A 27,590-nucleotide genomic window follows, 5' to 3' on the forward strand; every position below is an offset into this window, starting at 1 on the left:
CAACAAAAAAACCACTCGTGAACAATGAGGACCTCGAAATTGTAGTTTTGGCCTACTTCACAGCCTATCCAGAAAATTCATTGAAAGTCGTAGAAAAGTCACTTAGAATTTCATGTTCGTCAATAAACCGGATTTTAATCAAACATAAGTGACGTCCCTTTAAATATCACCAGGTTCAAAATCTGAAACCTCACTACTCACCTGCACGAGTGAAATTCTGCGATTGGTTTCTTATTAAGATACAGAAGGACCCTGTGTTCATGAAAAACATGATATGGACAGATGAAGCCAAATTTGCCAAGAATGGTTTGTACAACCGCCATAATAGTCATTTTTGGGCAGCAGAAAATCTAAAGCTCGTCCGCCAGCTCAACTTCCAGGATTCATGGAGTTTCAAATGTTTATGAAGAGAATTTGAATAGCGATAGATATTTGCATATAATTAGAAATGTGGTTGGTGAATCCATAAGGCATGTTTCTGAACAATACTGTTTCAAGTTATGGTATCAGATGGATGGAGCCCCTGCACATAGTACTGATACCGTTGCTGAGTGGGATGTTAGAAGATCAGTGGTTTTGCTAAAATGGGCCATTTAAATTTCCTCAGCGCTCTCCAGACCTGACGCCACGAGACTTCTTCATCTGGGGATATATCGAAGAAAATGTTTATGCGGATCCTGTGAGTGATAAAGAAAACATGAAACAAAGTGTTCTGAGAGCTTTCAATGATTTGATTCCTGACTCCATACAGAAAGCTACAAATAGTGGTATGCAAAAAAGAATATATTCTTGTTTAGAACAAAACGGCAATGTCTTTGAAAATATGTTGATATGAACCACAATATTATTCGAAATTAAAGAAATTAAGTTGAATTGTAAAATTGAAGTAACATCTATCTAACCTCAAAAAATATAAACAAAATGAAATTACTGTATTCAATATCAATAAACAAAGATATAGTTCATCTCTGTGATAGTTTTTCATTTCAATCCATTGATTTTTATGTTGAGTTACCTTTTACCAACGACAAAGTTAATATTAGTTTATTTGTTTTCAAAGCTTTCTTGATTTGGTATTGCTTCGAATGAATAACATTTCAAATATTTTCCAAAATCGGATATATCTTTGCTGATTTCCTCATATAACTGTTCATATTCTTTGCGGAGTACATATTCCTTGCCTCAGTTCTTTTTCTACCCTCCCAAAAATCTGCTGCAAAAAGGGATGCCCAAGGACAGGACACACTATTTCAATGTCGGAGATGGCAACTGGAGACGCTGTTCCAATCCAATAATTTGATTCATGTATAATATGGCCATCTTTATTTTACCCCCACAGCCGACACAGAAGAGCCTAAGCTTTGTCACGCTGAACCAATTTCCGTTGGTCCTCTTCCTGATTGATTTTCTGACCACGTAAAAAACGAAAGGTGCTTAGATTGCACGTCAACGCAGCAAAACGAGTAAAAACTGACTTGGGGCGCATCAAACGCATCATTGATTGATGTTCTAGGTTGGGGTTGGACAAATGGTTGGAGAATTTGGTTGTTTTTGATGCAGCAATTCATAAATAGCATTGGCTCGCTTGTTTTGAACTTATCTCCAGCTTGAGATTTTGCATTTCATAATTTTTTGCTAATTTGATCTGAAATTTCAAATTTGTACATTTCACACACGAATCTGACGCTGGGCTGGGAAATCTAATATTGCATTTGGAAGTGTACTTTATTCTTTTCATCACACAGATTTTGATGGAGTTCGTGAAGTTTTTTATGTTGAGGCTAGTACTCTAATAGATCCTCTTAGATTTTGCCCTGCTATAGTGTTATCGTTTGGGGCCCGTCAATTGGCCGCCTAGATCGTGTGATTTAACGCCTTTGGATTATTTCTTGTGGGGTCATGTTAAGGCTCATGTCTACAGGGATAAACCAGCAACGACTGTCGCTCTGGAAGCTAATATCGAAGCATTTATACGTGAAATACCGGTCGATATGTTGGAGAGAGTGTGTCAAAATTTCACCTTGCGCATAGGCCATTTGAAGCGGAGACGCGAACAACTTTTGCATGAAATGTTCTTCAAACATTAAATTATATTGATCGTTTTATCTATTCCAATAAAGATTTCAATAATTTTTTCAAATTTTTTGTGTTGTTTTGAAAATCAAATTCTATACCTCTTAAAAAATCGCCCATTGGAATCCTCTCTAGGTAAATTTAAATATTTTTAAGTTCTTCAGCTACGCAATATTCATCAATATTCATATTCAATTTATATATCCATTGTTTCTTTATAAATAGTGGGGGTCCCGCATTTTCCTTATTATTTATCCTAATGCAGAATAAGTGTTGGAAGCTTGGTTAATTTTTTCTGAATTAGTGGTGAATAAATTTTGGTGAAGGTCATTTGAATTTTGGCGAAGGACCCTAAACTTATTGCGAAGAATACAAACATAAAAATATATGTCTGAAACATAAATTAATATAAAAATGCTGTAACTTTATAAAGCGATACCAAACTAAAACCGATATCTTACCAATGTAAATGAATGAATACATGCTTTATTTATCATCGGATGATCAGATAACAATATTAAAATATATATAAAAAAAAGGGTCCTGCAACAGTGGCGCGGTATTCCATATCTCTATATAGGAAGCAGATAGGAATCTAATTTTCTATAATATTACCTTATTGCTCGAGCTCGACAAAATAAAAATATTGGCGGTCACACAGGGTGTTCGATTTTTTCTGGGCGGATCCCAACTGTGTCTTTTTAAATGGCAACCTATATTTTTTATCGCTTTTTCGGTTTCTTCATAGAAAATAAAATAAACTTTATGTATATCTGCACTTCGAAAATATTGACGGTTTTCGAGATATCTAGCATGACAGGTTTTTTTTTTCAATATTCGTCACTCAGAATATTTGAAATTATAAAGTGGTGCCAAGTCCAGTTGAAATTTTTTTTTGGTCGAATATTCTACATTGGTAACTCTCTCAAACGATATATCTGAAATCGACCTGTGATTTACAGGGTATGAAAAACCGCTTGCCAAATATTGTAAATGAAAATTTGCAAAATCTTCCTTAGATTAAATGAAACACCCTGTATATTATTGATCCATAAGAAGCGCCAACGAAACCTCTACAAATTTCATTAAGTATTCCCTATGGCTAAGTTCAATAGTTTTTCTTAAATGAGCATTTCTTTCGAAAAATGGTCATTTTTTCAAAGCGAAATCCATTTGACGACTGATAAAAATATACGAAAGATATCTTGTTTCAATTTTGTACATTAGAAGGTGTCCAAACAAATATTTTTTAACGAAATAAATGTATGTACCTATCACTTTTTGCTAAATGGAAAATTATTTTTTCATTGGATGCAGAATTTCACTCATAAATCGTGCAATATCAAACCAAACAAGTTAAAAGAAAGAAACATTATAAATAACTATTTTTTTCATGTTATTATATTCATTCAGAGCTTGAGTTCCAGATATTCAAATTTGTCAACTGGCAAATTACAAAACTACAAAAGGGAGAGTTTAATTAAGGTTGATAATGAAACTTTTATAAAATATATTCAACATGTCTTCCATTTTCTTGAATGCAGAGCTGAAGTCTATGTTTGAAAGACTGTTCTACCCTGCGCAAGACAGCTGGTGTAATGCTGCGAAAAGCATTCGTTATTCTAAGTCGCATATTTTCGGGAGAAGTTGGTGGCTCAACGTAAACCATATTTTTTATGTATCCCCATAAGAAAAAATCTAGTTTCGTCAAATCTGGTGATCTAGCGGGCCACCGTACAGGCCCATTCCGTCCTATCCATTTATTGGGAAATACTTCATTTAGATGATCTCTCACTTCTGCCGAATAGTTAGCAGGTGCACCATCATGTTGTAACCACATTCTATTGCGGAGGTCAAGAGGAATATCATCTAACAAACCTGGTAAATCATTTCGTAAGAAATTGAGATACATTGCACCATTCATATGTCCCTCAAAAACGTATGGACCAATTACATATTCTCCAATGATGCCTCCCCAGACATTTATCGACCACCTATGTTGATAATCCACCTGTCTCAATAAGTGAGGATTTTCTGTCGCATAATAATGGTAATTATGTCGATTTACAAATCCATTTTTATGGAATGTCGATTCATCCGACCATAAAATATTATTGAAAAAATATTCGTTTCGACGAATTTTGTTCATGGCCCAATTGCAAAATCTCACTCTTTTCTCGAAATCAGCATACAGTAGTTTTTGATGTAACTGAACGTGGTATGGATGCAAGTGATGTTTCTTCAATACTCGTTGCACTGATCTCTCACTTATATCCACTATTTCCCCAATTTGTCGTTGACTCCTACTAGGATCTTCTTCAACAGCAAGAAGAACTTGCAATTCATTATCTTCATTAGTAGCTGGCTTGATGCGCTCATGTTTGGAATAATTAATAGATCCAGTTTCAACGAATCGTCCCAAGACCTTTCGGAAAGATCTTTCATCTGGATGCCTTCTATCTGGATACCGTTGAGAATAAATTCTACTTGCCAATAAACAATTCCTGTCTTATTCACCTAATATGAAAATCATATCAATCAAATCACTTTTTGATAACAACATTCTGATGAAATTATACCGACAGTTCAACTTCACGATTGACTAAAAATTGCAATATTCATTTGCAGCCAAATATTTTGTTCTGTCATTTGCCAGACTACTTGATTTCCAATAAATATTTCATTCGCTGAAAGGTTGTTTTAGACCGAAAGAATATGGCACAAATTCCGAGATTTTTGAAATTATTGTAACTATTCAAGAACGTCCATTTTGTGGTGTAATTCGCAACTTGTTTATCTAGCAACAGGTAATTTTAGGAATGGGCGATATTTTAAGGAAAGGGTATTTTTTGTATATTCTTATCAGTCGTCAAATGGATTTCGCTTTGAAAAAATGACCATTTTTCGAAAGAAATGCTCATTTAAGAAAAACTATTGAACTTAGCCATAGGGAATACTTAATGAAATTTGTAGAGGTTTCGTTGGCGCTTCTTATGGATCAATAATATACAGGGTGTTCCATTCAATATAAGGAAGATTTTGCAAATTTTCATTTACAATATTTGGCAAGCGGTTTTTCATACCCTGTATATCACAGGTCGATTTCAGATATATCGTTTGAGAGAGTTACCAATGTAGAATATTCGATCAAAAAAAAATTTCAACTGGACTTGGCACCACTTTATAATTTCAAATATTCTGAGTGACGAATATTGGAAAAAAAAACCTGTCATGCTAGATATCTCGAAAACCATCAATATTTTCGAAGTGCAGATATACATAAAGTTTATTTTATTTTCTATGAAGAAACCGAAAAAGCGATAAAAAATATAGGTTGCCATTTGAAAAGACACAGTTGGGATCCGCCCAGAAAAAATCGAACACCCTGTGTGACCGCCAATATTTTTATTTTGTCGAGCTCGAGCAATAAGGTAATATTATAGAAAATTAGATTCCTATCTGCTTCCTATATAGAGATATGGAACACCGCGCCACTGTTGCAGGACCCTGTATATATATATATATATATACATATATATATATATATATATATATATATATATATATATATATATATATATATATATATATATATATATATGATGTGTTGTTTTTCCGGGTGTTCATCCGTTGTGTACTATTCGATAGTCGACGTTTTGCCATCATCTCAGATGGCATTATCAAGACGAGTTACTGCTTTGCTTCGAGAGGTGTAACTGATGTCAGGTTCTTCTTGTGGTGTTTTTTATATGGTTTCGCTTGCGTAAGTTGTATGGATTTGTTACCTGTTTTTCTACCTGAGGGTTGTTGATGGCTTTTGGTAGTTCTCTACATATACAACTGAGCCAGACCCTGCACCCTTACATCTGGACCGAAATTGACAAAATCACCGCCTGGAGAACAGAGACAAACACACAAATAAAAACAGAAAAACTTAAGAAAAAGTTTGAGCATCTCGGACACACCACCAAGTCCTACACGACTTCCGAAACCAAAACGGTAGTGTATAATATTTCGGATCACACTCTCACCGACGACGAAACACACGTACTCAGTAGAGGTTTCAATTTTGCCATCACACCAAAAACAGTCCCAAATGAGGAAATAATCTCCAGTTTGGAAGCCACCTTACAAGACATGCCACCAGAGACCGCAGAGGATATACGACATGAAGTTGCACATGTCCTAAAAACACAAAAACCACCCAAATATAACTTACCAAGGAAAGAAAGAGATGCCCTTCAGAACTTGAAAAATAACAAGAACATCATAATAACACCGGCAGACAAAGGTAATGCGACAGTAGTCATGAATACCACGGACTATCAGAAAAAGATGATGAACATCCTCTTATAAACTATCAGCCAGAGACCCAGTCTTTCAAGCTAGGTCGGGAAATCGAGCAGAAAACCATACCTCGGGAAAAGTCCAGCAAATGCCCGAAGTTGTATGGTCTTCCAAAAATTCACAAGACGGACGTTCCACTAAGACCAATAGTGAGTGCCATCAACTCACCGACACAAAAGCTAGAGAAATACTTATCCAAAATCATGCAACCAAAGACGGAGCTGGCAGAATCTTATGTGAGAAACTCAGAGCACTTGGTGGATATCATTAAAAACATCAAACTAAACGACACCGACATCCTTGCCAGCCTAGACATAAAATCCCTCTACCCGAGTATACCCATAAACGAAGCCCTAGCCACCATTAGAACTGATCATAGTTTTCCGCAACATATCACGGATCTAGCAGAGCACTGCCTTAAAAACACCTATTTCATATTTGACAACCAGATCTATAAACAGGTAGAGGGAGCTCCGATGGGTTCCTCCCTATCGCCCGTGATCGCAAACCTGTTCATGATGCACTTCGAGAAAGAAGCACTTAACAACGCCCGCCTCAAACCAACCCTGTGGAAAAGATATGTAGACGACATATTCATCATCTGGCCCCACGGAAAACAAGAACTAGACCGGTTTGTGACCTACCTGAACAACATCCATCCCCGCATCCAGTTCACTACCGAAAGAGAGGAGAACAGGCAGCTACCTTTCCTAGACCTACTCATAACACGAAAACCAACTGGCAACTTGGGTTATACAGTTTACCAAAAACCCACACACACCAACCGCTACCTACAAGCAACATCACACCACCACCCTACCCAGCTACAATCCGTAGCCAACACGTTAATATCCCGCAGTTTCCGCCTAACAGAACCAACAAACAGGGCAACAGAATTGGGGGAGACAACAAAGGCTCTGCGACAAAATGGCTACGGACCAAAGATCATTCAAAAGGCCATCGACAGACAAAGAAGAACCAACAAAACATCCACTAGGTCGACAGAAGACTCTCCACACGACAGACAATCTGTGACACTACCTTATATCAAAGGTGTGACCGACAAAATCGGGAGAATACTAAGACGTAAAAACATTCGGACAACCTACAAACCACACAAAACGATATCCAGTTGGCTGCCCAGACCGAAAGAGAGAATTTCCCTAGAAAACCAAGGAGTATATAGCATCACATGCGAGGACTGTGGACAACAATATATCGGTCAGACCAACAGACGTATATCTGCCAGAACCCAGGAGCACAAAAACTCGATAAGAACAAAACAAACCTCCTCTGCCCTCTTTCAACACCATCTACAAACAGGTCACAAGATTAATTTTGAGTCCACAAAACAGATAGCACAGGTGCAAAACCCAAGAATACGACAAATCAGGGAAGCTATCGAAATCGAAAAGCAAGGCCTCATCAACAAAAGGGATGACTCACTAAACATTCCAAGGATTTGGAAAACAATAATTAAAAACAACCACCAAAGACAACCACAAATTGATAATGAACCATCGCAGGTAGGAGAACCGCCAGAAGCCATTAACAACCCTCAGGTAGAAAAACAGGTAGGAGAACTACCAAAAGCCATCAACAACCCTCAGGTAGAAAAACAGGTAACAAATCCATACAACTTACGCAAGCGAAACCATATAAAAAACACCACAAGAAGAACCTGACATCAGTTACACCTCTCGAAGCGAAGCAGTAACTCGTCTTGATAATGCCATCTGAGATGATGGCGAAACGTGGACTATCGAATAGTACACAACGGATGAACACCCGGAAAAACAACACATCATATTCTACCATCCGTGAAAACCTACATATATATATATATATATATATATATATATATATATATATATATATATATATATATATATATAAATGTGAATTATAGAACTGCAATAATTGGAATGAAACAATATTATTGTATGATATACTTTTATGCGACTTTACTGAGATAATGATGGACCTATACGTCTCATGAATCTAATTTTAGTACCGATTTTTTTTAAAATATAGTCTTTAGTTGGGTATCAATTATGAATCTCTAATATTTCAATTTTTGAACTCTCTCTATTCGTTGCTCATTTATTTGATATATATGTCTAGACTTAGAAATTTTTGATAAAGAAAATTATTGCCAATAAACATATATTTACTTTCAGTTTCATTCACTTTCAGTCCATTGATTTTGAATTTATAAAAAGACGATCTATTCCATCATTCAATGTTCATGAGATCAACGAAATTACTACTATTGAAATGTATCAAGGTATTATCAGCGAGAAGATAAAGTTAACATTTCATCAAAACAGAACCGAAATCATTTGAATACAATAGGAATGAAAGGGACCTAAAACACTTCCTGGTGGCACACCATAGTTTCTAAGGTGACACTCTAACTCTATGTTTGCCATTTTAGTTTTTTGATATCAAATGCCCAGGTAACTCATTAACCAATGCATAACTGAACCCGAAGAACCATATTTTCATACTTCAATAATAATATTTAGCGATCGATTGTTTTGAATGCACTTTTCATATCAATGGAAACTGCACATATTCCAACTCCAGGTTTATCCAAAGCATTATTCATGTCTCATATAACAAGTTGAGTTGCTGATTCACACGAATGAAATTTACGAAATTCTGATTGGTACGAACAGATAATATCATTCACATCAATATATTCCAATATTCCATTCTGTACCGCTATTCCTAAGATTTTGTCACAAAACGGTAACATATTTACTGGTTTCGATTGTTCAGAGAAGTTACTGTTTAAAATTTTTTGTATCAAGACTATTTTTGAAATTTTGAAACATTGCGGCACTCTTCTCTTCGATAAAGTCAAATCAATTACAATATGAAATAATTTTTCTATAACTTCGAGACCAACTTCATCAGTACTATATTTTTCTCTTTGAGGTTTCATTATATCATATGAGTTTTGTAGGGACAAAGGGATAATTTGGCTCTGTATCGAGTATTCCATAATTTTCTGCATTTGCTGGACTAATACTGATTACTATATCTTGAAAACTATCTATGAAATACTGGTTCAGTACATCGGTGATTGTTATTTCATCATTATAAATTATCCATTCGCAGTTTACACTGGAAATTCAACTTTCTACATTTTTCCTGCCTGAAATTTCTTTGGGGGGCATCCACATCAACTAACTATGAAATATAGATGATCAGTAAGTCTTTTGCTTTATTTGAGCTACTGAAAACATAAAAAAAAATTTAGAAGCACCTATAGTATCGAAGAAAGTAATAACATAACCGGTAATACAAGTACACAAACTATAGGCAAATCTCTTTCGACCCCCAACCAATATGAAATTGCAAATATCTCTGAGAAACATCTCAATATAGATCATCGAAATGTACAGGAAATAAGTAATAAAATTCCTCAACTTGAAATTTTTCTTGAAGATACTCGATGTAACAGTGAGTGAGCATTGGTGAAATAGTGATCAAATTGATGCCGTCAATATAGACAACTTCAATCTAACTAGCTCTTACTAGAAATGGCGTCAAATCCAACAATCTCAAATTTATAGAGAGACTATCAGTAGATGAACATTTCGAATGTACTGGTATTGAATGCAAATTATCGGTCTGAGGCTACTCCTACCATAGAGAGTGGTCAAGCGCACGCGGTGACGGACCATCAAAAGACTCAGTTGTTCGGGGAATATTTTTCCATCGTGCACCGAGTAGAACTGGATGTCTGTGAAGAACACACCAATAAAACCAGACTGGCTAATGAAGTCAGAAATAGGCCGGCTCCAATTATACCGGAGCAAACATTGATAAAGTGGATCACAGACGTAGAAGAAATCATTTTGACCATCAAGCGCCTGGGGAAAAACAAAGCCCCAGGCATTGATGGGATTGATGCAGTTCTGCTCCGCAACCTACCACGAAAGGGTATCGTACAACTGGTGCGTATTGTGAACGCAATAATCAAGCACCAGCATTACCCAGATTGTCTGAAACATGCGGTGGTAGTGCCCGTTCCGAAACCAGGAAAAATCAAAACACGTATTGATAGCTACCGACCGATCTCGCTTCTCAGTTAGGTCGCGAAGGTTATTGATGAAATCATCCTGAGCAGACTTCTCCGCCTGGAAGATAGGATGAAACTCATCCCCGAGGAGCAATTCGGATTCCGGCGAGGTCGGAATACGATATCGCAACTGGTCCGGGTTGTTCACGGGGTGAGGGAGTCCTTCAACCAGGGGAAGAATACAGTTGTGGTCCTGTTAGATATCAAGAAAGATTTCGATAAAGTTTGGATAGAAGGGTTTGTCACCAAAATGTGGTCGGCAGGCATGCCTTTATTCGTGATTAGGATTCTAGAATCCTATTTGAGCAACCGACCTTTTCGTGTAAGAGTGGACCAAACCACATATGCAAATTATTCAATCAAAGCAGGTGTCCCGCAGGGGTCCTGTTTGTCATCGCACTTATATTCATTATATACGCATGACTTCCCTATGTTCTCGAGGACGAAGGTGGGTATTTTCGCGGACACCGCGATTTACGCGCACTCTTTCTCGAGCGAGGTGGCGAAGCAGCAGCTTCAGATCCACCTCGATAGGCTCGTCGTGCCGTATTTCGAACGAAATAAAATCGAAATAAATCCCGATAAAACTGAACTCGTCAACTTCACGAGGAAATTCACCAATGTGAAGATCTTCAGGAAGTTGCAAGTTGAGGATGAGTGCATTGACGACAAGTTGCTTATTTATAAACAAATAATTAGGCCGGCTATGCTGTACGTGAGTCCTGTGTTCTGCAGTCTCAAGAAGTCCCCTTTAATGAGACTCGAGAGAATGCAGAATAAGGTGCTCCGTATTTGCACTAACAGTGACATATTCATTTCATTGAACAATCTGTTAGAGTTCTTTCTACCGAAGAGCCCGCTGACGAAGGACGTCACGGCAGTTAGAAGCTATCATGGACAGCGCCGTAAGCACGGGCTAGTCTATGAAGAACTGGAGATATACCGTGAACGGCGCTTAGTTCATTGTTCAAATTGGATAAGAGTATTCACGCACACATGATGACGTGATAGCAGAAATACTCTTACCTGGTTTTTTAATGAACTTTTTCCAGGGGGTTATCGACAACTGCTACCAACAAACAGACGAATGATTCTCTGAGAAGTACCGAAACGCGACAAAATGACAACTTCCGCGTAAGCCTCGGCAGGAAGCGGAAAACTATAGATGAGGCTGATATAAAGCGTTTTTGAGTGGAGAGCCAACCGCCAACACCAGCGGGGGCGTCTTGAGAGTGCAAATGTATCGGGGTCTTTTCCTGCCACTCCCTCTACCCCATTCACTACCCATCCCAATCCTTCCCACTGTCCCACTCCATAGGGGAAACCCTTGTGTACATTTTGTATATTTGTTTATATTTTTTTTATTGTATATATTTCATAAACACCACAAAAAAATACCTTAAAATTGTATGGAGAATAGTCAATAAAGAACATTTTGATTTTGATTTTGGTATTGAATGCAAATTAAACAAAACACCAAGTGTAATTGAAATAGTTGTACATAGAACAATAACAAGAAAGTTTAATATTTTTGCAACAAAATTAGAGGAAGTACTACAAACAATTACCAAAAAGTTTAACAAGCATAAGATACTGATTTGTGGTTATTTTAATATGATTTTCTTGTTTATTCTGTAAACTTGACTTCATTAAGGGATTTGCTTGAGTCATACTGTATTAATAAGTTAATCATGGAACCAACTATATGCAAGGCATGTTTGGACAACATATGTGCTAATGACAATGGCCCTAAGGTAATGGATTCCAAAGTAATTAACAATCACTTCAGTGATCACTTTGCGCAAACTGCAATTCTCAGAAAATACAGACAGCCATTGCAATGAAATATACTACGGAGACCTACAAAATAAAAATATTATTGTAAACTTCATTTCGTTGTTGAAGAAAGAAACGTGGGAAGATCTATATTCTTCTCAAGATAATGTAAGTGACAAATGTGAATTTTTTTTCAGAACCATAATTTTTTACTTTGAATCTGCTTTTCCTTTGAAGCGAAAGATAAACAGGAAACATAATCGAAGAAAACCGTGGTTGGAAATGGGTTTGCTTATATCAGGAGAGAGATTAAAATATCAATCAACTGGTAAGGACAATAAAAAGATATCCAATACTACAAACGTTATACGAAAATCTACAATAAACCACTAAACAAAGCCAAGTTTAAATTCAACACTCACTTAATGAATACGCCAAAAAATAAAACAAAAGCAGCTTGAAGAATAGGTTAAAACATCTACAAGTAAAAATTTTTCTTCAACAACGAATATAACACTCGAAATAAATGATGATTTGACCAATGACCCAGAAATAGTTTCTAACTAATCAATTTAATAAGTATTTCAAAAATATTCCACGCCTTTTAATAAACCGAACAAACGAACCCATTCAAAAAACGCTAAGAATAGATATCCTAAAACATTTTTCTTGATTCCAGCATCAAAAGTTGCTGAGCTGTGTAGAGTTTTCTCGTTTGGAACAGTGTTCCAAGCCTTTGAGAAGCAGCCCTTGCAATTCCAGCGACATGATTGTGCCAAGACATATTGATGTCTATTTAAACCCCCAACAAACTTATCGATCCAGAAAGTGGAATAGTCTATCATATATAGTCATCATTATATCCACTTCGTAGACATTCATTTTTTTGGAGAAAACAGATGCCTGTGGGTTTTTGTGGAATTGAATTGAACCTGGTTACTTCACAATTCGAAATCACCTCAGGATTCTCATTAAGATATGCAACCTCCTGCTGCCGGGAAAGATTTGCATCCGCAGCCTATGTACTAGCATCCAAATGGATTGCTGTCGTCAGCAAAGCAAAGTCTTGGTTTTTTGGAGTCATAGTCGAAACTTCGTATTTCCAATTATGGAAGTAATTCGAAAAAAGTATACATCGGTGAGATGAGGTCACCTTCTGTTGGATATATTCTCAGAGCTATTCAATATGTCATATAAGAATTGAATATAATATTTTTAACCTGAATCATTCGACAATAACTTGAAATACCTTTGAGTAAAAAAATGTGTACGTCTACAACAACAATATTCAGATGCTTGGAAATCTGCAAACGTATTGAAAGTATTTCGTTTTGTAATCATGATACTTGACTTCATTCAATGAATGATTCTAGTTACTCAAATGAAATGAATGAAAACACTTTTGTCTAATTTCCACTAGTTATTTTATTTTTACGACCGGTTTTGGGTTTCATCTCATTATCATGTATAACTAACTATATTAAGCTCTTTACTTGAAACGGGGAAGAACCCGAAATCTCTTGAACCAATAAAATGTTTAGCAAATCAGTTTTCTCAGTTTTTCAAAGAATAAACTCACCTGATCGAAACAAGTATCATGGCGAATATGAGGTATTTTCCCAAAAGTGGTACAACAAGAGATGTTGGTGGGATGATCTCAACAACCAGAAGGAAAAACACGTGGAGACTGATGAGAATCGAGATTGATAATGTCACCTGAAACAAGTAAAAATAATTTTTTTTAATGATCCTGACTAACTGAGGTATGTTCAATGTTTTTTGTGATCAGATACACCTAACATCTGGCAAAAGTACCACTCGAATGAACATTATATTCTAATAATATGTGTTATAAAGAAGAAATGATATTCGAAATGAAATCGAAATTACAAAATTGTTCAGTGCTCATCTAACGAAATGGTTTTTATAATTATGTTGATCGTTAAATTATAATACAGTTTTGGCTTTTTTCTACAATATAAATTCTCCTTATATCTGAAATACAAAATCATTTAATGGAATTACACTTCATTTCAGATATTTTTTCAAAATTACAGTTTGTTGGAAGATTCCAATTCAAATCATATTGAATAGAAAAACGAAAAATTGGGTAGAAATTTTCATTTTGATATGATATGAATCAATATGGCCTTCCACAGTATGTGATTTATTGAAAAAAAATTGAAGATTACATATTTGAGTTTCAGGAATATAGCGGTTGCGGCGGTACCGACCGGGGGCCACACTTTTGCCATATATCACTTCATGATTAGCAGCGATCGTACGCGTTTATATGTATATTCAGTATCAGCATTGCACCCGTGCGGTACAGGGGCGAGTCGTTAATTCGAGTATGAATTGATGAATGTAGCCGTTAATACGTAGAAGAAGATCATCATGAAAAATGGAAAATGAAACTTTCTATGTATTTATACCACTTGTATGTTCACCACTTGTATATATACAGAGAGCCATACTCTTACCATCTGACCTGAAAGAACACTTACCATACAAACTAGTCAGCTTAGTTAAGGAGCTGGGTTCATTTAGTCGAGTGTGGATAGGTGTGAGCCACAATAAACCCTTGGGGGTGGCGGTAGAGGGTTAACTAAACCCACTCACTTTAGACCTAATTTTACCCAACCTATGTTCACCAATTGTATACATGCAAGTGGTAAAAACATTGAGAGTTCAATTTCTCATTTTTCATCATTATTACAATCATAGATATGGCTAACGAATTCAATTCAAAACTTGGAAACATTTGAGATCAACAATCCGAAGTTAACAGTGTTTCTCGATTGTAGAATTATCAAGATAGGAAAGGCTAGGACATGGGGACAAAATATTTCTGGCTTCTAAAAGTGTTAATAATATATTATACAGTGCATTTTTTTAATGTTACCCCCTTTTATTCAACTCAAAAAAATTGATGTAAGGGATGATGAAATTAGCGCATGAATACTTTATTTTGAAGTGAAATTGACATATGAAACTTTCAAGATAGCGACTAGGCGCCATCTGGGGAAAAAATGAAAGGAAAGCTGGGAATTGTGACACGTCACTTTGAAGCTCCTCACGAATACTTCACAACCCTAGAATATGCTACAAAATTGCGGAACATTCAATAATTTCCTGAAGACAAACACATAAATATCCATATTTCTAGAAATATTCTTTTTTATCTGCCATATGGCAATTCCGACAACCCGATAAGGTTTGTTGAGTTATTTTTTGTTTATAAAAATGACAAAAAATTTGAGCACGACAATGAACATCAATGTTAAGTTAGAATATCCTCATTTAGTTTTCGGTTCTACTAGTAGAAAGGTACCACGTCAACAATCTCTAAAAATGGTCAATTCTCGTCCATTGGAAGAAAAAATTGAGGCAATTTTTATTTACGGTGCGACGTGTAACTTTCACGAGACCGAAAGGATTTTCAATGATTTTCCAAATCGTCCTATCTGTAGAAAATATTGAGGGAACTTGTATCCAAATTCACAACTATCGGTAGTGTACATAACAAAAAGGCCCCAGGTCATCCGTCCATTCCGGAAGAAGTGCAAGTGCAAATAATCAGTGAGATGGTAGTAAATCCTGAACAGTGTACTTATTTCATCGCAAATGTTTGTGAAATGTCTCTTTCTACTGTGTATAGACTTTTGAAGAGGAATAGGTATCATACATACAAAATTAAAATGGTACACCAATAATGATGATCATGATCGAAGAACAGAATTCTGCCAAATCATGACGGAAACCATTGCCAGGCATTCTACCCATCTCCACAATATAATATTTGTTTTGGTGACGAATTTACATTTGTTTTAAACAGCAATGCTCACAGACAAAATTGCCGTTATTAGATTGACACCAACCCTCACGTTTTCCGGGAAACGCATAGCAAATATCCATACAAAATTACCGTTTGGGTAGGGATACTGGAAAACCACATTGTAGGACCTTTATTTATGGATTAAAATTTACAGGGAAACTGTATTTGAATATGCTGGAAACTACTGTTGACCCTCTCATCACTGAAATCATCGAAGCGAATACCAATGAATTCGATATGGATAATGTATTCCAACAAGACGAAGCACCACCACATTACCCCAGACAAGTAAGAAATTATTTTGATACTACTTTTCCCGGTCGTTGGATTGGCCGTCGAGGTCCTACGGAATGGCCAGCCCGCTTGCCAGATTTGATACCTTTGGACTTTTTAATGGGACTATTTGAAGCAAAACATGTACGAAACTGATCCTGCGTCGATATTGGATATACGGCAAAGAATAATAAATATTTGTAGAGATATTGAACGTTACTGTGTTCGAAAATTTTCGGCGTGAAATATCGGATAGGTTGTTCATATGTCAAGAAGTTCAAGGCAACCATTTCGAGCATCCTCTGAACTGACCTCAAGCTTATTACCTCATATTATGTAGTTAAATGTCAATGTATTCAGGCAAAGTTTCGCTATTTTGTAGTATTTGAAGATATTGACATTATATTCTAGGGTTGTTAGGAACTTCAAAGAGATGTGTCACAAAATCCCCCCTTTCGTTTCAATTTTTTCCCCAGATGGCGCCCAGTCGCCATCTTGAAAGTTTCGACTGTCAAGTTCACTTCAAAATGAAGTATTCATGCATTAATACCCGTACAAAAAATAAAAGGGTGGGGGACATTAAAGAAATGCACTGTAGAACTGAAAATTCAAGAATATACTGCTTCCTTCATAGTCTTCGATATCCCGTTGAATCGCTGTTAGATCATGAATACTCTCTCATGCTTATCTTTTTCTTAAACGTGCAGGAAATATTTCTGGCTTTTCATATAATAGAACTGAAAAATTAAAAATATCCCACTTCCCTCATAGCCTTCGTTGTTTCACGAAAATTGATGTCGATTCGAAAAACTATTTTTTGTTTTTCCTGAGTATCGGTTAAATCGAGCAGGCAAGACTATGGAGCAAGTTCAATGGACCATTATTTGAGTTCCATGATTATTTCTCCATCAGAACCAGTGAGTTTGTTAATATTGATTGTTTCAGATTTATTTCGATGGGAATCTAACAAAACGTGGATTATAGGTACAGCAGTAGAAAACTGAAGAATTGTTTCGATCAATTAGTTTGTAGGCTATCAATATATCTTGTTTCTCTGTCATGCAAATTGAAAACATATTTTCAAAAATAGTACTTTTTTCTCACCAGTTGTTTTTCAAACTGCGTTCTCAGCACTAAAAATAAAAACATCTCCTGATTTGCTTGCGGATACATTAAAAGGTAAAGGGAATATGGAGGGAAAATATCATCACTATCCTCTGATTCTCTGAAAGATGGGAGAAATATGAAATTAAAATTAGTTCACTAGTCTTTCAATATATATTGAAAATGTTTGAATACCGCCATTTTTTCTTTGTTGAACTTTTGAGATTTTCCATTCCACACTGGGGCAGATTCTCCTCTGATACTGATTTTATTAGTTGGGAAAGTGTGTGAATATGAGGATTTTAGGAAACAATGTTATCATTATTACTTGATATATTCTTCTTCTGGAACCGATTTCGTTTTTATTTAATGAATCATAATATTGCCCGAACAGATATAGAACTTTCTTTCATTGGGTATATAACATATATCTCTGTGGCCTATGATCGATTTTTCGAATAATACATTCTGATTTCACAATTTATAAAAAAATAACGTTATATAAACGATTGTGCTTTACATGACATTTTACTGACAATAAAATTTGAACCCAAAGTGTTTGAAAATCGCCTAACGCACATACTATGGAAATGTTTAACTACAGAAGAAGATTTTTAATAGTGTATCCATGAAATAGTTATTCCTCTTAAAAACATTTGACTCACATATTTCACTGATGTCATTGTTCCTACAGATCAGGTCGTGTGAAAATGAAAATATTCATTGGTTCATCAATAGTCAATATTTAATTCAACCACCATTATATTCATTCATTTATTAATGATTCTCTTCGAATAGTTTCCATCCCATGACTTTTTATTTTTCTCTGGACCCAGTAGTTTTGTAGAAAAGCAACATTGAACTTTTTATAACTTCTGCAACGATCGCCAATACCTTCATATTGTATTTTTGGCTCAGATTACTCTTATTATTGGTCATTGGTGTGACTGACAAAATAAAGATACCATTTATTCTTCTACGGAAATTACATTATCAATCTTCATAATCGCATTGAAAGCCAAAATAGGCACTTTAATTCAGTGTTGTTGAATTTCTTATATGATACGTCCCAGTCATGTTTTATGACAACTGTCATGATGACAGAAGAGAGAGATTGTCAAACAACGACAGTAAGAAATGTTGGTTTTTGTAACTCCGTAAAATATACATTCATTAAATATATGCAACACCATTTTCAATTACCAGAACCAGCACAGAATCGAGTGGTAGCGATAGGAGTACAGAAATAACGATACAAATACAGTCCACTTCAACAGCAAGGCACTCCAGTACCACAAGATTATACAAGTGTCATCTAGAATACTGCATCTTTCTGTGAATATTATTTCACAATTTTTATTTGAAATTTGAATCGATAAGTATTCCAAGATTCTGCATTCCTCAAACCGTTTGAGCCTCAGTAAAATATCATACTTCCCGACATGATAACTAATTTGTGTCGAAATAGCACTTTTCACATTCATAACCATTTATCGTCAACATTTTCATGAACTAAGCAACTATATAACCCTATTCGTAACTACGCCCCAAGCTTTCAAATAACTTCACATATTTTTTGGTAGTAAATACTAACTTTCCTCCAGATTAATGTTACTTCCTCGAGTTCAGAGGTTCGCGAGTGGTTTGGGTATAGTTTGGGAAGACTTATGGATACTTTACTTTGATAATCCCAAAGGGATAACAAAAACAAAAAGACAGATAGTTTTGAGAAAGGAACTCAATTCTGAATCAAACTGATGAAAATTTTATGAATATTTTGGCAGGTTTTTCAACAAAAAATCATTGTGGAATAGAAAACTGAAATTAGATTTTTTGCTTGGCCGGAAATATTATAGAGTAACGACATTTTGCACCTGACTATATTATTTCAATTGAATTCTAAATCAGTATTCTAGTATAACTTACTATTATTAAGTACATATATACAGGCTGTTTCACAGTGGATAACATATTTGACGTTTCTGGTGAACTAGACAACGGATATTATGGTACCCAAATTTGGTATGGAGTTAGGTGATACTTGAAGGCTTCCCGCACTTAAGGATAATATTTGTTACTTCAATACAGGGTGGTTAAGAAACAGTTTATTTTTTGTTTGAAAAAGTAACTGAAAGTTGATTATTTCAAATGGAACACTTTATGTTTTATCACAAATTTAGAAAGCTGTTGAAATTTGCTTCCTCTCTATGTGATATCATGCTTATACCTAACTAGTCTAGTTTAGGACTCAGGATAATTTTTTTGTGAAAATAGTAGAAAATAGAAGTTCTTACGAATTTGTTTATTATTTTTGAACAGTGTGATAAAATCATCAGCAGAATATGTAGAAAGTTCAACAAAAGGTATCCGAATCTACCGCTAATGAACCACAAAAAATTTATGTGAGCTTAGAACAATTTCAATATGTTTGGGTAAATTAAAAAAAAACATGAATAAACTTGAGAAGTTGTATAATTGATATGAATACTTATGAAAAATGCAAACAATCATGTGGAATATTCTAAAATATGTTCGAATCGCTAGCTGTTCACTTCCAAGCACTTGAAAATGCGGTTGTTGACTACTTTCTCGTCGTGTTTGATCTGATTTCATTGGGATCCAAATCTTCAAATATTTCTAACAATTGATTTCTCGAACGCACGGGTGTTTTTAAAACATAATTCTCCAAAATATTCAGGTAGCTTCTGGATGTAAATGTATATCGCAAACCTCAATTTGTTTTTCATTAACATGCAAAAGACAATGAAAATGATTTTGTCTTGAAATCCGGCTTCATTCATGACCTGAGGATTTTCACTGGACCAATAATGACAATTTTTTCTATTAAAAATTCCATTCAAAAATTCAATTCAACAGTCCAACATTACACGAAATTCCATTCTCTGTTGAGGGGTTTTCGAAGCTTCATTGTTTGACTTTTGGTTAATTTATAATCTGCATTTTACGTCTTCGCAAGATTCTTCGAACCGATGAATATTTTATACCCAAATCTTCTTCAGTATTTCTTATCGACGACTCATAAAATGCGTGAAGATATGCTAAAACAATAATCTGGTTGTCTTCAGAATTTACGGGTCCAGTCAAGTTTCTTGATTCTTTTAAAGTTTATCCAAATGCATTGAAATTGTTCTAAATTCGTATACATTTTTCGAGGTACATTTACGGTAGATTAGGATACCTTTCGTTGAACTTTCTTCATGTTCTGCTGATGATTTTATCACACTCTCCAAAAATAATATCAATAAATTCATAAGAACTCCGTTTGAATAGTTTACTCAACCGTTTCGAAAGTATTTGAAACTTCTGAAGTGATGAAAATGTCAATATTATCAGAAGAATGTCACAACGTTTCTGTTAAATAGTACCAAGGCCTGCTTATTGAATTGCTTATAAGAATACCATTATAAAAGGACATTTTCACAAATGAATGCTCTTAAATCCATCATAGTCATCTTCATCTTCATCAGGTTGGAAATATTTTCCCTTACCCTTTCAACTGAGATTCGTCAGGAGGACAAATGATTCATAACGTTAGGTGTTTTGGTGGCGACATAAAGGTTAATGACCTCTATACCGCTCTGGCCTTGTGTACCCCTTTCTGACTGGGGTATTTGATGAACAAACTGTTCATTTTAACAGAAGTCGTGGGGCCTTCACTCAACCGAGCGATGGTGCCTTCTGAATCGAGTGGGGTCGTCTATAGTGTAATCTACAGCTTCCCTAATTAATGGGTTATCATGAGTTTTTCGAAAACTCTCTGATTCCTCGACTGAATGGACTGCCGTATAGTTAACAGCTTCAAATCTCCGCAGATGGCTTCATTCCGCACGAACCATGGAGCATTCACCAGCATCCTGAGAAGTTTATTTTGCAACCTTTCCAAAATGGAGAGGTTTGACGGGGCAGTTTGTCCCTAAACACCTGGAGCATACATGATGACAGTCTTGAACATCGTGTTGTATAGTAAAATCTTATTTTTAAGATTGAGTTTTGAATTTCTATTGACCAGAGGATAAAGTTTAGCTATCCTCATCTGATATAATCAATGTGATTTGTCCAGGTGAGTCGGCGGTCTACCCAAAGACCTAGGTACTTGACTCGCGTTTGTCATTCGATCTCCCTGCCTGAAATCGTGATCCTTGTGTCTGGAGAAACTTTACGTCTCCCCAAGTCTATCACCTGAGTTTTTTCTGGATTCACTAGAATTTTCTAGTCAAGGTACCACCGTTCGAGGTCGTCCAATGCGCGTTGCATGTAGATGACCGCCAACGCCCGCCCCATGGAAGAAGCAAGTAGAGTCGTATCATCTGTGTAAAGGAAAACCTTCACGTGATCGAACCTCTGAAGGTCGCTCATGTGAAGGCTGTACAGAGTGGAGACAGCACAGCCCCCTGAGGTACTCCAGCTAGATTTCCCTGACGGGAGACGGGGTTCCTTCAACTCGGACCTGAAATGTTCTGCCTTTCAGAAATGACCTAATCCACCGGATCATTCCCCGAGGCAGATCGAAATCAAGCATTTTGTGTAGCAGGCCTTCGTGCCAGGTTCGGTCGAAGGCTTTTGAAATATCCAGGAAGACGAGATGGACTGTCTTCCTGTTGATGATGATTCTGGGGAAACTACGGCATGCTTCCATCTTCGAGGAAAGTATCTTAGAGTGATTGAGCTGGTAATAATGTCTAGCAGGTATCTGATGAAGTTCTCCGGTAGCTGCTTCAACAATTTGTTGTTTATTGAATCAATTCCCGGAGCCTTCTTGTGTTTGGAGGCCCTAATGTACCCCTTCAGTTCTTCCTCTGAAGCTGGACGAATCACGTCGTCATCATTTTCCCTAAGGATGCGCCGAACCCGGTGTACCAGCCGGATATCACGGTCGAAATCATCATCCGGATCAACGTTAAGTCGAAACTGAGTCTCCATTGTAATGCAAAGGCCAACGCCTTCTCGGCGGGGGAGTAACAGATGTCGCGCTGTCCGTGTCACAGCTCGTCATCCCCAGGTTTGAGCGATTCCAAACACTCGCTCCACCTCTCGTTTCTATAGTCAGTGATGGCCTGTTTAACCTGGTTGGCCATCCTGCTGGCTGCAGCCTTGTCTCCAGGGTAGAGAGTCCGCTGATAAACTCGTCTGAGTCGATTTCTCTCCCGGATAAGGTTCTTTATCCTGGGAGAAAACTCATTGAAGCTCCGCAGAGGACAGTCTATCCTGGTTGTGGCTGCGCGGAAAGCGTTGTTCAGACAATTCGAAATCTGCCACTGTCGCTTCGAGACCGTTGCGAGTTTGAAGCGCCTCACGGTCTGTACGTGTCTCCAATAGGTGAGCCTTGAAGGTTTCCCAATCCGTGGATGATCTCATGCGATAATCCTGGGAAGGGGATCATCACCCAGCATCAGGATGACTGGATTATAATCTGAGTCAAGTTCCGACAAAGTGTACACTTCGCAGGACATGGAGACGTTCCTGAGCAATGCGATATCAAGCACGTCAGACCTTAAATCTCCACGGTAGGATGTGGGCTCATCTGGACCCATCAATCGATACTCATGCCTGTCAGCATGCGCATGGAGCGCTCGGCCGTTCGCATTGGTGAGTCTGCTCCACAGATTGTGCTTGGCGTTGAAGTCACCAGCAGCAATTGTTGGGGTATTTGTCGACATCAGCAGTTCATCCAGTGATTCTAGGAGTAAACGATTCCGCGGAGGGTTGTGAACTGAGATTAGTCTATGATGACCTCTTCTCAGTTGAAGTTGTGATAACCCCAACAATAATTTAGAATTTTGAGAAATTATGACAGCTAGAATTATCACAGAACCTCGGTTCAGTAAAAATATTTGCTTCAGTGACAAGTGCACTTTCCATTTGAATTGTTACGCATATAAACAAAACTGTCGTTACTGTAGTGACGAGAACCCACGACTATTTAGAGAAGGGCATAAGCAATACCCAAAAAACATTATTGTTTGGGCTGGTATATTGGAAGATGCAAATATTGGTCCACTATTCAAAGAAGGAAATCTAAATGGCGAAATTATTATGCTACAAATATCTATCAAACCTCGGATAGATCATGAATTGGAAAATCAGAGAGACATATGCGGCAATTTATATTTAGATGCTAAACAATGGTCAGATAATGATTATGCTAATCAATGAATTGGAAGAAGAGCTTCCATTGAATGGCCTCCCAGATCCCCCGACCTATCCACCCCTGATTTCCCCCTGTGGAGCGACCTGAAATCCGTTTTTTTTAAGACGCAACCTGATTGAATGAAAATTAGAAATATATTTAGAGAAAACTGCATCGATTGTTGTTTTATTACTTACTCTTGTTGTAGGCTAATTTCGGTTACTATTCGTTTGTAGTTCTAATTCATCTTCTAGAAAGTTCAAAGAAATAACATTGAAATCTCCTGCTGTAATCAATGGCAACGTATGTAGTTTTCTCCTAATTTTTCAGAGTCTACTCGGCCGTAAATGTTTTCTAGCACCTCTTCCTCTTGACCCTATAGTAATATATGAAACGTAACTATCTCTCTTTCAGTCTCCACTAACTTATACCTTACTCCCAACTTCCATTCGCCTCGCCCGATGACACTTTCCATAAGCGCGCATAAAAAAGTTTTACTTCAAAAATTGTATTATATCAACTTCAAAATACAAATTTGCTCGCATATATTTCATTCCATTCCAACAGTCTATTTCTGAACTGAATTATTCAATGAATTTGCTTGATTTTAACTGTTTACCAGATTTGATACCGTCTTGTTATTGAAGTAAGGAATATACTTCAAATGCAATGTACTCGATTTTCAACAGCGTGTTAGATATGAAGCCTACTTTTCATTCAAATCATCTCAGTAACCCTGAATTCAATTCATATCATGAGATAGTTGTACACACAAAGTTATTCCACGGACCGTTTTCCCATTATAACAAAAAGTTTTACCCATATCAAACCTGTCTGACACCTTTGGGATCTCCGTAATTGGTTTAATTATTCAATATCCTGAATATATAGCGGAAGCTACAAGTAAATTGATCTATAATTCAAACGGAAATCATAGGTGAGAATTCGATGTTCACCACGTCAGAGTTTGGAACTATTCCACCGCATTCATTGAATTAATTTGCACCCGGAAACTACAAAGTTGTGGGTCAAATATCTGACGAAGTAGACTTGGTGAATATTATTTCGATTTCCTATTTTATGTACAAAGAGATGCCACTCAGGTACAATAAGTGATCTGAATTTCTGTTGACTACTGTTCCAAACTTTCTTCCATATACGAACCAATTAAGCTGGTTCATTTCTCTAGAATCTAGATCCCAAAATTGGAATATACAGGCTGCTTTTCAGCTGGTCCCACTATTGCTATCTTGAAAACTACGAGGTTGGTTAAATTCAACGAAAGTTTGCAATTTTGGGAAACTAGGATAATAACATTTCAGATCTGGATTTTCACGGGTTGTTTTTGAAATATTCGCCAAAAACTAAAATTGTCAAATTTGATTCTCAGGCTCTACCGCATCCATTTCGAATGATATAAATAGAAAGAAGGGTGAGGGAACGTTCAATACTATTTTACATCTACTTGCCTAAGAACCAATGCGACTGTATTTCAAGCGGAAATTTACGCTACTGAATTGTGTGCCGAGAGATTGGAAGAATCGAACCTCATACACAAGTTAATGAAAATATTCTCGGACAGTAAAGAGGTGTTGGAAGCTTATGGCTCCTACCAAGCAATGTCTAAATTGGTAGCAAATTTCCAAAAACGACTCTTCTCGATAGGAAGACTCAACAGATTGTCTCTGGTCTGGATTCCTGGCCAGAATCTTGGGAGGCAATGAGGCTGCTGGCAATGACGCTGCAAAGGAGGGTGCTGCAAGCGGCTTCATCGGACCGGAACCTGTCATTGGCATCGCTTTGGGTTTTGCCAAACAAACATCGAACATCTAGATGGCAAGAATATTTATTTACTTCTGGCAGTATCTTCCAGGATTGGCTCACTCCAAGGTGTTTATTCACCCTTCGAAGCTTGATACCAAACAGTTCTTTGAACTACAGTAGAGATGAACTACGATGTCTTACATGCCTTCTTACAGGTCACTGTCATTTGAATCATCATATGCAGAGACACGGACTGTCGGAAAACAGTTTGTGCCGCCTCTGTTTGTGAAATGATGAAACAGCAGAGTATATACTTTGTGCCTGCCCCGCTAGGGAACGTTTCAGGTTTTTAGAATTCAACAGAGCCGTACTCTTACCATCTGACCGGAAAGACCACTCACCATACAAACTAATCGGCTTCGTTGAGAAGCTGGGTTTATTTGGTCGAGTGTTAATAGGTGTAAGCCACAATAAACTCTTGCGGGTTGCAGTGGAGGGTCGAATAGACCCACTCACTTTGGACCCAACCTAACTTAACTATTTCACATTTGTTATAATGTTATATCGCATTTGCAGTGAGACGTTTTCTTCATTAGATTTCATCATCAAATTAATTTTTTTGAAAACGGACCTCTAGTTTTTTTTTCGTCGATTTTTGAAGCCACTGTAATAACAAATACAGTTTTGTACTACAATACATGTGTTTCCTAACGTTTGTCTCTGTAAAAAGATAAAAATCAATATCCAAAGATACATCAACTACATACATCTTTTGAAAATTTTCAAGTAGAGGTGAACATTCGTGGGGTGTTTCATAAACACGGAAGAACTGTTCCAATTTGCAATTGAATAAAAGTTTCCAATTTTGAGAAACTAGGATAATATGTTTTCACATCTAGATTATGAGTGGTTGTTTTCGAAATATTCACCCAAAAATAGAATTGTCGAATTTGATTCTTAGTCTCTTCGGCCTCCGTTTCGAATTGTTTATTGAATAAAACAACTCGTTTTTCATTGCTGCGGGTAATTACAATAATTACTTTTTTTTCTTATTGGTCAATGGGCTATGCTTGACGACGGACAGTAAACAAATCTAAAGAAATGAACTTCAAATGTTCAAGTCCGTCTCGGATATACCTACACAGTAGGTTGAATGGACTGACGCCTATCAGAAAACAACCACTCCACTGGCTAATACCACGAACGGCGTTGGATTATATTCGACAGGCGTCAGTGCAGGAATCTTCACATAAAATTACCTGCATATGCAATTGGCAATACAACTGAAAGAGTCGACCTTCAATTTTGGAACGGGCACACTTGCAGGTATATCCGAGACGGGTTTGAACATTTAAAGTTAATTTCTTTAGATTTGTTTACTGCCTGTCTTCAAGCATAGCCCACTGACTAACGAGAAAGTTTTTCTTCATTATTCAGAGGAATCGGGCAAATTTCGGATATGCAGTTGGTTAGTACCTCGTCCACTAGATGGCGTGACATTTTTGATATTCGAGGAATGAAATACACTGAAAGAATTTCGATTTTCAATTATGGAATATCATTGACTTTAGGTCGATGATGGTCACTATCTTGCACTGACGAGTGGCTAAGGGCCCGAAACCGGTCTGCAAGTGTGCTCGTTCCAAAATTGAAGGTCGACTCTTTCAGTTGTATTGCCAATTGCATATGCAGGAAATTTCCTGTGAAGATTCCTGCACTGACGCCTGTTGGATATAATCCAACGCCATTCGTGGTATTAACCAGTGGAGTAGTTGTTTTCTGATAGGCGTCAGTCCATTCAACCTACTGTGTAGGTATATCCGAGACGGGCTTGAACATTTAAAGTTCATTTCTATATATTTAATTACTTTTTGCTGGTAGAACCTTGAATTTTTTGGTTAAACAAAAACCAAGTTGTTGTCTTCGTTACCAAATTTGTCCATGAATACAGTATGTTTAACATACTGAAAGAATCCATTTTAAAATGGTGTACAAAATCCCAGAGTATCTACAACAAAACAATTAACATCTTGAGAATATCTAACATAATACAATTAATGCCTTGAGAATAAACTAATTACCAAATAATTGAAACAGGAATCATGAAAAATTATCCTCAAAGGAAAGGAAACAGACTTTTTCAAATGATCGTTTTATGAGTCTTCCACATGCTC

At 36.7% G+C, this 27,590-nt stretch overlaps 1 protein-coding gene across 1 annotated transcript in view; it reads right to left on the reverse strand.

Moving 5' to 3' along the window:
* nAChRalpha4 (nicotinic Acetylcholine Receptor alpha4) overlaps positions 1 to 27,590 on the reverse strand; it is a 700,819-nt gene that overhangs the window by 98,900 nt on the left and 574,329 nt on the right. Inside the window, exon 7 of the mRNA XM_074173005.1 lies at positions 13,869 to 14,005. Within this exon, the coding sequence (XP_074029106.1) occupies positions 13,869 to 14,005 (137 nt within the window). The remainder of the gene's footprint in view (positions 1 to 13,868; positions 14,006 to 27,590) is intronic.

Source organism: Leptinotarsa decemlineata, unplaced genomic scaffold, assembly GCF_025532065.1.
Source record: "Leptinotarsa decemlineata unplaced genomic scaffold, Ldec_3_MD MMD2_tig00000199_RagTag_RagTag, whole genome shotgun sequence".
NCBI classification, from domain to species: Eukaryota; Metazoa; Arthropoda; class Insecta; order Coleoptera; family Chrysomelidae; genus Leptinotarsa; species Leptinotarsa decemlineata.